At 43.3% G+C, this 14,342-nt stretch overlaps 1 protein-coding gene across 1 annotated transcript in view; it reads right to left on the minus strand.

The window, feature by feature from the left end:
* LOC138581422 (cytochrome P450 2D15-like) overlaps positions 1-14,342 on the minus strand; it is a 271,254-nt gene that overhangs the window by 46,285 nt on the left and 210,627 nt on the right. Inside the window, exons 7-8 of the mRNA XM_069652738.1 lie at positions 4,520-4,707; positions 520-661 (exon numbers count right to left, since the gene is read on the minus strand). Coding sequence (XP_069508839.1) covers positions 520-661; positions 4,520-4,707 — 330 coding nt within the window. The remainder of the gene's footprint in view (positions 1-519; positions 662-4,519; positions 4,708-14,342) is intronic.

Here is a 14,342-nt window from a genome sequence, read left to right on the forward strand (position 1 = left end):
TTTAAGAGCTACATAAAAAGCTAGTGTGTTCCTTTCTACTTATTGATAAAATTTACTGATATATCCATTTCCCATTTCTTGAGAGACTCTTTTTTGCTTATTAACAAACTCTGCATAACTAAATAGACAACCATTTTGCAGTGACAGCCCTAAACATTGGAATTCACTTCCTCTGAAGTGCCTATTGTATGACAAGAAGAATATCACTTTATTTTGTTAATACAATGTACTTGCTATTCTGCTAGATGCACAGAGTTGTGTTTAGAGCCAATTCACTGTCATCATATATGTGCTCTTCATCTATAAAACTTTCCATGGCAGTTACACATAATGCACTGTCACACAGACCCTGTGCCTGGTATCTGGATTTGGGCTTTAGTGACACAAACAGCATTGGCCAGACACCTTACACACCCATGCACAGACACACACACAGGCACACATACACGCACGCACCCCTCCACCCACACACACACACACACAAACACATGCACACCCAACACATGTGTTTATATTCACCTGCGGAGAAAGCCATGAATGCCTCTCTCTTCAGAAAATGGCCATCTTTATCCAGAAAGTGTTCTGGGTGGAACTGGTCAGGCTTTTCCCAAACTCTCTCATCCTTTAAAACTGAGGACAGGTTGGTGATTATAGTTGTGCCCTTAGGAAAGAAAAACAGATAGGTGTGGACATTGCAAGTTCTTTTTAAACACACATTCATATCTACAACATACAGGGCTCTTTTTTTCCTACAACAACCACCCCATCTGCACTAAACACTAATGTATACAGGAAACCTAAAATACTTTCAACAAGCAGTAAATCTTGAGTCATGCTGGAAATTTCTAAAATCAAAAGGCAAAACCTATTATGCTTAATAGAATTTGGAGCTCTCACTTATAGAAGACCCGAAACATTCTACCTTCCCAATAGATTTTTGCAGAACTTTTGAAAAAAACACCCGACCAAAGAGTAATTTGGCACATATATTACTTCCCCACTGGTCCAATGCCCATTTTTGAAGTATTCATTATTTTGTTAGTTTATATATGCAGCCTTAAATGTATCAAATTGGCTCATGGTGACGGACTTGAAAGTGTATTACTGAATATTTCAATAGCAGCATCACATATCGGAGATTAAACAACAATGAAGCACGACATGGGGAGGCACTCCACTCAGGCTTTCGTTAACCAAAGTGGATACATGATGGCCATATCGAGAAAGTAGAGTCTGAACTAAAGTAAAAGTTGTCAGTATGGTTATTCTCCCCAACGGGGTAGTGCTCACAGTAGTGCTCAGGGTCCATTTGACAAAAGAAAGTGTATCTTGGGAAAGTAAAGTGTTCCATCTAAAAGTTCTCCCATTTATTAGAAAGTCTGGAAATGGTTGTCTTTAGGCAAATCCGCAAAATAACTAGTGAGCTTATGGTTCAAGATTTAAAGGGGTTCGTTCCTGCATCCTATTTCACAGAGTTCCCAATGTCTCTTCTGCTTAATTCTCAGTTTTTATTATTAAGGGCTTTCACACATGTTTCCCTCAGTTTTCTGGGTCTTTTCTCCAGTTCAGAGTAATTACATCTCCTGAAAAAACCTTGACGGGCACACAAATATTTTTTCTATTTATCAGCAATCTCATCATATTGTAGGACTGGTATTATTGTATAATCAAACACCAGTTCTACAATATGTAGACAACGTGTTGGATAGTGGAAGAAAAAAAATATAATGTCCCCAAAGATATTCTTTCCAGACGATATAATGACTGGATAAACTTTTCTCCGACATGCTCATTCCCAGCTTTGGGTGTGTTCTTGGAGACTGTGGGCGGATTTTGCAAGCAGGGCTGTGAGGATGACACAAGGCTGCCCTAGAGCTGGCACAGGGTTCTCATGATTGCCCTCACTTCCTGCCCATCTGTCAGGGTTCTGCTCCTACAGCCACCTGCTCCAATCGCTCTCTCTCCCCTACCTGGCATATTGCTTCAAATCTCACTCCATCAAATGTCCACGGGTGCCAGGGGCTACCGATTGCTACTTGATGCTGGGCCTGTGGGTGGTGCAGGGAGGATGCCCTGGCCCGCCCTACCTTGTCCTAGTCAGTTGGGAGGGGTTTATCACATAAAGCTAGACAATTCGTCTTTCCCTTTCAGCAAAGCTTCCAGTCTGAATAGGAACTGCAAAAGGTCCACAGTTGTGTTTTCCAATTGCCCCTAAAATGTATTCCATAAGGGTTTACCAGTGCCCTGTGGTCCCAAAAGAAGCTCTGGTAGACCAATCCTAACACCCTGCTAAGTGAGATTAGAACTGCTAGGGAAGGTTGTGTCTCCAAACCCTGACCACAAGGAATAGCAGCACCAGCAGTCAACATCAAGACAACACCTTCCCTGTTTCCCAGAATATCTAAATCACAACACATGGCATATTCAGGGTTTGATATTAAGATTGAATAAGCAGGAGCTATAAGCAGCTCCTGATTATCCAGCATTAACCAATGACCAGGAGCTACCACAGCAGGACAAGTAGCTAGTACATAGCGTTTAACCAAATCTATCTTCCAAAAACGATGTAAGAATGCTATTTTGTCCATCATGTATGACCCCTAATGCTTTAAGTGATGTATAGATGTGTCCTAATGTGTATTTATAGATTGTCCCAAATGCACACAGTTAAGCGTGTGTTCTGCACAAGTTTGCTTGAGGAGCCAAAAGTAGCTCCTGGTAGCTTTTGGTGTAAAGCTAACCAGGCTCTTCTAGGCTACAAGCAGGAGCTAAATAGCTCCCAACTCCCCTCATTTTAGAACCTTGCATATTTATGCACCACCCACAGAAAGCCAAACACCTCTCACCACACTGCCACTGACAGCAAGATCAATAATTTGAAAGAACTATGTAAACCCTCAATATCTCTCCAACTTCCACCTACCCACACACAAATGCAAGTGAGCTACTCGCACACAGCTGCTAAAAAGACTAAAACCCCATATTTTACACAATATAAAATGTACACATCTAACTCAAACTGACATACGTTGCCGCAAACCAAAGTACACCACACTGCAGGCATGTGGCAATCCCTCTGGACACAAAACATGTCTCCTACTATTCACACCTAAAAAGCTTAAAAACATGCAGGGCTCCGGGTACTTCTGGACTGCAACCTCCACACAAAACGCTACAACCTTGCTTTCCGCTCTCCCCAAACTATCCAAAGTTACTGACTCTTTTTCCGATTTGGCAGAGCATCAGATGACCATGCAAATGGCAGCAATGCGGGTACAAATCATAATAACGCATCATAACATAGTATGTTCTTGGACGATCAGAATCAAGGAAGTGCAGTGTCAGCTGCAGACATGCTAATACACACATGCAGATAACACACCAGCAATATCACACTGATAAACTGTCAATTTTCAGGACTGCAAACGTGGATAAACAACACCATCTGGGGCGGTGACGAGCAGAGATCGACTGGAGCAGCGCTGCTTTGTGTAATTAAACACAAGAGATTCGAATCTTTGCTTGTATTGCCACATGAGCTAATATGCGTCGTTGCCCTTTTGGATCTGAAGTTGAGCAAAACAGCCCTTTATCAACTTAAGCACAGCCTCAGTGGTTCTTTCCACCAGCTTTGCTCCGAGAGTATCAGTGAGACGTCCATCTTCTGTTTCATGTCTTGATGATTAATCAGTCGTCGGAACATGGAATAGCACAGTAGAGCAAGATGAGCAGTGTAGTTAAGTCAAATTGGAAAGTAGTGCTGTCTCTTTATGTTTGCTAAACTGACACAAAGACACATTTTTTGCAATGAGTGCCCTTAACTAGTGTGGATATGCTTCTGAAGATGTGCTACAATATTATGAACGCAAGATTTGCAATATATAGGGCCTCATTAAAACCTTTGCGGAATGGGTTCACGGGTGCCGCTAATGGAGGTGGACCCGTTAAACCCATTCTGCAAGATTACGAGTTTCCCTCGAGGGACTCGGTAAGGACGCCTGGTAAAACCAGGCATCCTTACCGGGTCCCACGAGGGGACCAGGGAGCTAACAACGGGCCGGTCGCAATCGGCCCGTTGTTAGCTCCCTGCACCCATTCCCATTGAGCCCAATGGGGGATCAAATGGGAATAGGGAAGGTCCGGGCCGTCCAAACTCGGAATGGCCCGGTAATTCCCCATTCAGGGAACCCGGACCCGGTTTTGGTGGCAGCCATGCCCTTCTTAAGGGCATGGCTACCGCCAAAGTCGTAATGAGGCCCATCGTCTCATTGTAACCCTTATGGCATATGTTTACTTGTTCTATTTGGTGCCCCTCATGCAGGGACACCACTGAACGCTCATGCATAGTAAATAACTAAAGCTGAATATTGCGAGGTGTTTAATCCAGCACAGAGGTGCTAACCCTCGGAGCCATTCTGAGTGCAGAATAGGAGTGCAAGTGGGCACCTCTGATAATATGGGAGCCGATCGCACAGCCGTGGGGGAAAAAATACCCAACACATGTCTGAATGTACCGTACCTTAGGAATGAAGAAACCCTGGATCTTGGTGTCTCTGTATGCCATGTGTGGCAAGGCTATTGGCAGAATATCCCCATAGCGCTGGATTTCATGGATCACAGCCGTGGTGTATGGCATACTAGCCTGGTCCTCCATGACAGGACTCCGAGCCCGTCCAATCACATGATCAATCTCTTGTTGTACTTGACCTAGACACAACAAAGACACCTTAAGCTGGAGGATGAATCACATTAGTCTCAAGATAGAAATTACTCTCCACAAGCACAAACCAAAAAGGAAACCTGCCGTTAATGGTGGCGGGTCATTTTTTTTTATTTGGAGGGGTGTAACATTTCCCATGAATATGTGGCAGCAACCCAGTGTAGCAAGGTATCCTGGAACCACCCTAGCAGGGTTTGGGGATGAGGGAAGAGTCTCTCTGTGAAAATGTTTGACATCATAGGTTGAAATGATGCATTTTACAGCACACTTTCTGTGAATAAAATTGTAAAAGTCACATAGTTTACAAAGGATGGCACGTAATCAATAGTGCAGATGAGTATTGTACAACACATTTTCATGATGTCTTTTCCCACAATATATGCCAATATTCTGTCAGTGTAAATAAACATTTTCATTCTGGCTGTGCCGATACATATACATGCTTATTTCACCAATAGTTGTCAGTATTCCCACATAAAAACATAGTCACACCTTGGGGTGAGAATACCCAGGGAACTGGATAAGTTGCACGAGAAGAACTCCCTCCCCCTACTGCACCTGCTCTTCGGGGAACTAGATACCTGGTCAAAATTGACCATCTAGGAAGATTGACTGTGCTAAAAATGGTACTTCTCCCTAGAGTGGTATATCTATACCAAGCACTGCCAACAGAACTCCCAGACCAACACTTTGCGGAATTAAACAAAGAATAGTGAGGTTCCTATTGCTGAAGAAAAAGCAAAGAGTGGCCTACAGACTACTAGGGCAACCCAAGGAGAAGGGAAGGGTGGGCCTACCTGAAATGCACGCATACTATAGGGCAGCCCAGTTCAGAGTCCCAGTTCCGCATCTATGGGGAGACAAACAGAAACAATGGGTCGGTATCGAGAATAATCTATTTAGGCCAGTTACCCTTGCTCTGGGCACCGAGGGAGGCAGCTCCAAGAAGGGTCTGGGTACTTAGGATCTTGGGCCCGCTCTGGACACTATGGAGAGTTAAAAAGGAAATGGTAGGAATCAAGACATGGCCCTCGCCACTCAGTCATATTTGGGCTCCACCGATTGTATCCTAAGCCATGAGAGGTTCCAAGATTGGTTTGAGGAGGGACTGGAGAGAATGGGGCAGGTCCTAAAGAAAGATGTGTTCATAGAGTTACGGGAGCTGGAAGAGATTTTCGGAGGAGGGACCTACCTACAACTTAAAGGGGTGTTAATATTGGATGGCTGGAAGGAGGAGTTACAGAGGCAACTGATCCGCACGGAGAGGGTGTTGGACACAGAGAAAGGGACGAGAGGATTGATATCTAAATTGTACCAAGCCCTTTTCGAGGTGCAAGGAGGGGAGACCGAAGTACACAACAAAAAATGGGAGAGGGGTATGGGGGTGGAAATGGAATTAGACCAGTGGTGAAGCATGTGTGTGAATGTGCAGCACCCTTCGGTGGCATGCCAATAAAAGCTACACAGGCTCAAACTTCTATATAGGTGGCAATGGGACCCAGAAAGGTTATCTAAGATATTCCCAGGAGCAAACCCCCACTGTTGGAGGAAATGTGGGCAAAGGGCGGACTATTGGCACATGTTGTGGGCATGCGAGAAAGTGCAGACGTTCTGGAAGGAGATCCTTAGGTTGATAAGGAGCTTGGATGGGGTGGCAAGGCAATATGACCCCCTACTCGTACCGTTTGGAGTGGAGGTGATGGAGGAGGGAGATTGGGTCAAGCTCCCGCACATGCCACATTACAAACTACTGGCAGCGTTGGCTTGTTTAGCAGGAGGGTGGAAAAGAGAGGAACTGCCCAGTGAGTGACAATGGGCCTCGAAAGCCCTAGACATATATACGATGGAACAACTCACCAGACAATTACATGACCAAACCCTGTCTAGGGCAGTGGAATGGGCGGCATTCCTAGAGAAATACGACCCAGAGAGACCTCAGCTGGAGGGGAAGACAGGGGAATCTGGGACCAGTGGAGGACCCCAGAGGGAGAATATGAATTGAGAGGGGAGGGGGGCATGAACAGGGAAATGGAAGTGGGAAGAGACTTTGATTGGAAAAAGGCGTAAGGTGAAAGAGTCAATAATGGTGGAACTCAACCAAGACCCCAAAGAGAGGCAGTGGAATGAACCAACTAGTGTTGAGGAAATATTTCAAATCAAGAGTAGGGCAAAGGATGGAATGGCCCTGGTTAAACAGGACTCAAAGAGACAACCGCCGAGCTTCCCCAGGGGCCAAGTTAGGGCATGGGGAGGGAGGGATCAGGAGTTGCGGTAGTGGGCGGGGGGGATAGGGGTAAAAGTTCAAATTCTGTTGGGAAGGGGAGAAAATCTAAAACTTGTAAGGGGAATTTTGAGACATGTAAATCAGAACATGTGCGATTTTTGTTAATGCCAATTCACTAATAAAAACAATTTGAAAAAGAAAACATATTCACGTTTGTTTTCTTCACCCATAAACCCAGTAATGATACTGTAATGATGAAGGCAGGTCACACCATCAATGTATCATGTCAGCTTTATTGTCTTTATTTTATGCAGCGTAGAGAGGGAGACCCCCAGCACAGGCAATGTCCAGGGTCCAACTGACCACAGTAAAAGAACAACATTCTAATGCACTAGCTCTTCATAGCTGATGACATAATGAAGTTCTAACATAGAATGATCCAGCCCTAACATAAACCACAGTGGCACTGACATGAAGGTATTCCTTCAGGACCTCCTTCTGCAATGCAACCCTCGGAACGGACGGTGCCGGCGCCCGCCTGCGCCCTTGAGCGGATGCGTTTCAATTTTTCAGAAACGAAAAACCGCGGCTTACACACACCAAAGCCAAAATCCGACAGCCACCTGAACGGCTGCCTCCTGAACATCCGTTCTTCCTTCCCTTGACTCCTCTGATCCTGCAGCCAAACTTCTGATCCTGCAGCCTGGGGGTCTCTGCTTCAGCTCGCCTTCAAAAAGAAATGTTCATTCAAAATCCCACCTTCGTCGCCATTGTAATGATGAAGGCAGGTCACACCATCAATGTATCATGTCAGCTTTATTGTCTTTATTTTATGCAGCGTAAAGAGAGAGACCCCCAGCACAGGCAATGTCCAGGGTCCAACTGACCACAGTCAAAGAACAACATTCCAATGCACTAGCACTTCATAGCTGATGACATAATGAAGTTCTAACATAGAATGATACAGCCCTAACATAAGCCACAGTGGCACTGACATGAAGGTATTAACAGGCATCCATAGATGAACGTCCGAATGCACAGCCTAAATACAACAGATACCATAAGAAAACATGACAGACGTTATAATTCAAATATCAATGTTGTTGCTGTCTATAAAACTGTTCTGTGAAATTATGGTAATTCATATAACTGGACAAGAGTCCATACACATTTGCACATGGATCCTTAAAAACAAGAAGAAACAACAATATAGCACAATTCTGAAATAAAAGGGTGGAAGGATTGCAATATAAGAGGCATTAAATAGATGTACAGAGGTCATGGTAAATGACAATTTACCCATTTGAAGAATTATCTACCCAGTTTCATTTAACACAATGGGCCTCATTACATGGTAGGCGGTAGCCATGGCGCTCTTAGCGCCATGGCTACCCCCTACCACCGTCAGAGTACGGGTTCCCGGAATAGGGACTTACCGGTCTATTCCGACCTTTGCCGGACCGGTAAATCCCCATTCCAGGAACCATTCCCCATTCCCATTTGAGCCCCGATAGGGCTCAATGGGAATGGGGAAAGAGCAAATAACGGTACCACTATTAGCGGTACCGTTATTTGCTTGGAGTCCCTCAGCGGGTCCTGTCCTTAACGTGTGGTCTGACCACGCGTTAAAGACGGGACCCGCTGAGGGACCTCGTAGTAGGGCGGTAAGTGCCGGTAATCCCTTACCGCATAACGTGTAATGAGGCCCAATGTCATTTTTTGGCATATTTACTTTTGAAATGCTGCCTAGAAACTGCATTAATATGGACTAAAAGTAAAAAAGTTAAAATCTCATTGATGGCTAAGCTATTTCAACAGTGGGATTCTTCACAAAAAGCTGCCTCGACCTGCTACTCGGGCACCAGGGATATCATTTATCAAAAGGTTTTTTGAAACACTGAAAATGAAAAGGCAGTACATTTTAGGTGTCCACTGTATGGATAATCAATGGTTGATGATTGCACATAAGGAAGAGATCTGAGAAGGATGCATGCAATGCACTACATCATTGGTATGGGACATCTATGAGGCTATTGTCTGTAGGCTTATAAAGAAGTGACTTATGTTCGAGATAAGGAACATTTGCTGTGGACATTGTACCCCTTCTATTGTCATTCCAAAGGTTGACTCGCTTTTGGTCACATATCAAAATGATTTCATCTGATGTTCTGCATCAATGAATACCTTTACTAGCACAAATCGTTGTCTGCATGATTTGTGAAACATTTTAAACACTACGATGCCCAAGAGAAGACGGCTATCCACAATGATAATAGTGGCTAAAATAATTGGTTTGAGGGAATGGGGGAGTCATATTGGTCCAAAAACACATGATTGGCATGCTGAAATGTGTATCAAATGTGTATCCTATATCAATTTATAAGATACATCCCTCTGAAATACTCTTTCTCTAAAATGATCCAGGGCTATCCTGCTCTTTCACCGCCATTGTGTTTCGCCACATATTTACATTTAAATGACTAATAGGAGTGAAACTGACAAGATTTCATCTTCATAGAGTTTTCTGCGACCATGTTAATCTGGCAGCCATTTTGATACGTTAGATATGTTGTTGTGATGGCACACATAGTGCATGCTGTACTTCTCTATTTCAGAATGTATCTCTTTTTATCAGAGAAAAAATAACCATAGACTTAAACCTTGCTTACATTTCAAACATCTTGTCTATATCACCTCTCTAGCAGATAAAAAAGGTTATAGGTATATCTACACCTGTTATTTTACTATGTGAAAATGATCTATATGTACTACATTATCATTGTCATGCTACATTCTATTTCTTCAGTTGTTCCTATAGAACAGTGTTAAGGCCTTAGAGATGGTCCTTTGGATAGAATATGTATACGACTATCACTCTATATATGTTTTTGAATAATATATAATACAAATGAGATAATAGCATGCAATATGTTACAAAAACATTTCTAATGTATCATTAAAACATTAACAAGAAGTTAAAGTACATGTATCTCCACATAGAAACATACTCCTGATTGCTTTCCCAATAATCTATGTAAAAATGTTACACCTCTGTAAGAAAACACATCCAGAATTTCTGCACCAATGTAGGTCAGTATCTCCATATATGAACACTCATCATGTAGCCTTTGCTGAAAATACCAGTACAGTAAAAAAGACAATGCCACCGAGAGAAAACGAATTCATACTGGCTGCCCCAATGTAGGCCTTTATGACCACATTGGAACATGCATCATGCTGCCTTGGGCCATAATGCCACTAAAGAAAAACATGCCGTGCTAAAAACAATTTGACTTATCACAACTGAAGCCAAACCTATTGGACCCAAACAGCTTCCACATCTATACTGTTGTAAATACATTTAGCAGCACACTGTACAATCCCCATCATTTGGGGCTAGTGTGTTTAGGCTGTAGAATGAACGTTCTGCAACATGGTGGCTGTGCACAGATTTCAAAGCTTGAATGCCAGCATTCATTGCAAGCCTTTCATATTCCTGAAGGGCTCATCCACTGATTTGTTCAGACAGAAAAGTGTCCACAAATCAGGCATGCACATGGGACTGGACACAGTGTATTTCTCTTATGCATGAATGTGCCCTGGACAGGTCATGCAACTCATATCTTCTGTACATATGCTAACATAAGGAAAGAGCCCAGCTACTTGCGCTTTCGTAAGCTAGTGAAAACTTACCTTTTTGACTGATATGCCACCTATGACCCTCTGATCTTGAGATTCATCTAGTAGAACTGTCAAGTCTCATACATGTTTGTCTTTCGTGTCCCTGTCTCTGCGCCCCGATACTCGCGAGTTACCGGCGCATTACAAATAAATAAATAAATAAATAAAAATAGGGGAGGGAGTAGACTGTAGCTCTCCAAAATCCATGTGGGACAGCGTGGAATGCAACAACATCTTCGCAGTGCACAGGACTTTAGTTTGCACTTGCACAGCCTTGCTGAAGTGCACATGAGCTCAGGCCATGATATCCTTCACTTCTCTTACATACACAAGGCAAGATACATGCCACATCTCTGGCAAACACACATAGGCTACTCTTTGGGCGTTCTGCGTACAGTGCTGTAATGTCCTATACTTGAATTTTTGTTCCCCCATAGTGCCGTGCCGAATTGAGCTAAGAAGGGTCAGTGAAGTTCTGTACAGAGGCAGCGAACTGCAGTGAATTGCAGCATCTTGGACCAGGGGCCCAGGAGTCTGGAGGCTGCAAGCTTTTGGTGAAACTAGAGGGTCTACTATGCTATACTGGGAGACTGAAGATTGGAACCTGGCGAGAGCAGACACATGGACGGTCCCAAGTGACAGTGAGACATTGATTTGTTTGGAGCTTGCAACTCATTCAGACTAGAGTTTGTTCAGTTCATAGAACATATGTATGCTTGGGTCCTGTTTTCATATTTTGATATTCGGGAGTGTGAGAACGGGATTCCGTCTCATAGCCCTTATATGGTAGCAAGGATATTAGGGATTTGGGAGTGTGAGCTTTTGCTAAAAAGCCCATAGCCCTATCCTCTTGAACACAGAGTTTGCAAAACACCTCTGGGTTGTGAAGTACGACCAGTTCAGAAAAGAGGCACTTCTCTTTTAATAATAGAAGTAAGCAAATCTTACTATTGTGTGTGAACTATGCAGTGGAAAAACTCAGATTCTCACAAACAAGACAGTCCAGTGTATATCGGATTCAGAGATGCTCGCTGCAATTAATCTGCCTCTACGACCCACTCCAGAAGCGGGACAGGACAATCTGGTCTCACATTCCAACTATGGGACTGCCGTGGTTTCGAATGAGGCTGTGACAGTTCCATCGTGTTCAAGCTATCCGCAAGTCCCGACTGCGAATAAAACAAACAAACTGATTACCTCTTTTTTCCCTCTCAAAGGAAAATTAAGACTGGGGACAATGTGATACAGGCTACATCCTTAGCTGCTCTGCAACTGCAGATACAAGGGAGTCCTCAAAGACTACTGGTGAAAGGGGATGATATGTGCGATAGTGAGGACGCTGTGGAGTTTAGCTTTACGGATTCTCCTCCAGACATTGCAATTAATTCCACCGTAGCTACGGATTCGTTTTTTGATTCTCCCCCAGCATCAGCCGAAACTGAGACGACTCTCTTCATTGACTCCTGGAATGAACTGTCGATGAAGTTCTCCATCAACTCAAACCCTGATTGAGATTTATCCGGTTCTGTGTATCTTGGTTTCTCTCTTTGAAGGTCTGAAGTATGAATCTAAGTCAAATTCTGCAGCAATGGAATCGCTGCACTTTAAGTTTCATAACATAAAATGTCATATAACAGCAAAAGAGTTTCTCTTCCAAACAAGGGGGTGGTCCTGTTTTGAAGACCACATGGGTCGAGCAAGTATCAGCTGCTGATAATTTCAGGGGAAGCTCTGGGGGGCTTCAATCGACTCACATGAAGGACTGCTTGAATGTGGCAGAACCCAGGAGGGTGGGTGCTGGCAGGCAAGAAAGTATTGCTCATCCTCCAATCGTAGATGAAATCACTAGGCAGGTTCCTTCTAACACATCTTTTAAGGATACTTTTGCAGTGGTAATATCTTATGCCTCTACTATACCTATTTTAACGACGAAGATCTATGACAAAACATCTAGACAGAAAAACGGTCAGCAACAGCGGAAAACGAAGAACTTACCTACTCAAAAAAAAAGTAACTATCTGCCATCAAGACAGTTTTTACACTCTTTTCTTAATCATACCAAGGTTAAGAAAGCTCCCTCTTGCAAACTGCGTTATCTACCTCTAAACCACACATATTCAAATGAATTTAGACGCAAATCCAAACTCCCATAATTCAATTAAGGGGTCGGCTAATGTGGGCAGGGCAAAACCTGCTTGATGGCTAAGTGCTACAATGAAAGTGAGAATGAAGTTACTATACATGAAATGGCTAAATTATGTTTTGTGAGGTCTGGAACAAATGCAGGAATGCATGGCCAAACTCAGTATGATCAACAAACAGCATTTATAGGAGCCTACTTTCTGAAGGGACCACCTTGATAGGAAAGGGGGTCAATGTTAAGTTGGCCCCAAACAGTGAATCAGAAAGCAGCCATTTTGTTATGCATCAAGATCTTTCCTCATGGCTGTCGGGTCAGACTCCACCCCGCTGTGCTAGTTTAATGGGCGCGGGAGGTGTGTCTGAGCATGCTGCTATGCAGGCGGATCTTGGCTTAGTACAAGTGGGTGAGCAGATGCCAGGGAAGTTCTCTATTGTGGCTGGTGGTATCAGTCACAAGGGAACAGTTAAAACAATTAACTTGCCACAGCCTAATTTAACATCAGCTAAGGGTTTTTCAAGTAGGGCCCAGAGTAAATGTCGAGGAGACAATGATGCCTCTAATCAGTTTACTGTAAACCCAGGGTCTAGGTTCCCGGTAGGTCCTGACATTGTAAGAGTGCGAGGAAAATAGTCTAATTTGTCTCAATTAGGACGGCTTGTAAATGAGAGAGATATTCCAGAAGAATTGTTGTACAGCATTATATTTGAAGGAATATTACCGGAACATTGTTCAGTGATTCTGAGAAGAACTGTAATTTTACAGCTGCTCTCTGTATTTCCGACTCTAGCTGGAATCTCCTCAAACGATTTGCAAAGAGTGGACCTCATTGATCGCTCGAGGGAAGACTGTTCCATAGTTTTTGTATAATCAAAATGTGTGTTTGAATGTATTATGAATGAGCACAAGAACTTTAGAGTTCTTGGTTTCGATATTTCTCAGTATGTGTGGCCCAATGCGAAAGACAACGATATGTGTGCAGAGGGGCGGGAGTTGGATCCAAGGGTAGAAATCCAGTGCTTGAAAAAACATGATTCAGACTTCCATACAGACTAATAACTGGTCATTGTTCTTGAAGGCATCCCAACAAAAGTGAACCATCCATGCTCTGGATACAAATAAGAAATTTGGGTTTACCATGATCTCATGGAACACTAGGGGTCACATGCAACTTTTCTCAAATGTTCAGCTAGGTAGTAAACTTCAAACCTTTTCAGTTATTGCTGTTCAGGATACTTGGCTGTTGGAGGCACCGGCTATGGACAGCTACCATATTGCCTGCCAATTAGCCAGGCAGGGGGTAGTTGGTCGCACTTTTAGTGGTCTACTGTTGGATGTACGTTCTACTACCTCAATTCAGGTAATTAGCTTGCGTGATGTTTGTTTTGGAATTTTGGCTACCCATATACGGTTGTTGAATAAGGGCCTAACAGATTATCTCATTCTGCAGTAAAATCTGTTCTATCAAGGAAAGTTGATCTGGGAGACTGGATAGAAAACTATGCCCGATTAGAAGGTCTTAAAAAATACCAGTTTGTACAGTATATGCTATATACTTACAAAAAACCACAGCAATA

This window comes from Ambystoma mexicanum, chromosome 3p (genome assembly GCF_040938575.1).
Source record: "Ambystoma mexicanum isolate Mex_15411 chromosome 3p, UKY_AmexF1_1, whole genome shotgun sequence".
Taxonomy (NCBI): Eukaryota; Metazoa; Chordata; class Amphibia; order Caudata; family Ambystomatidae; genus Ambystoma; species Ambystoma mexicanum.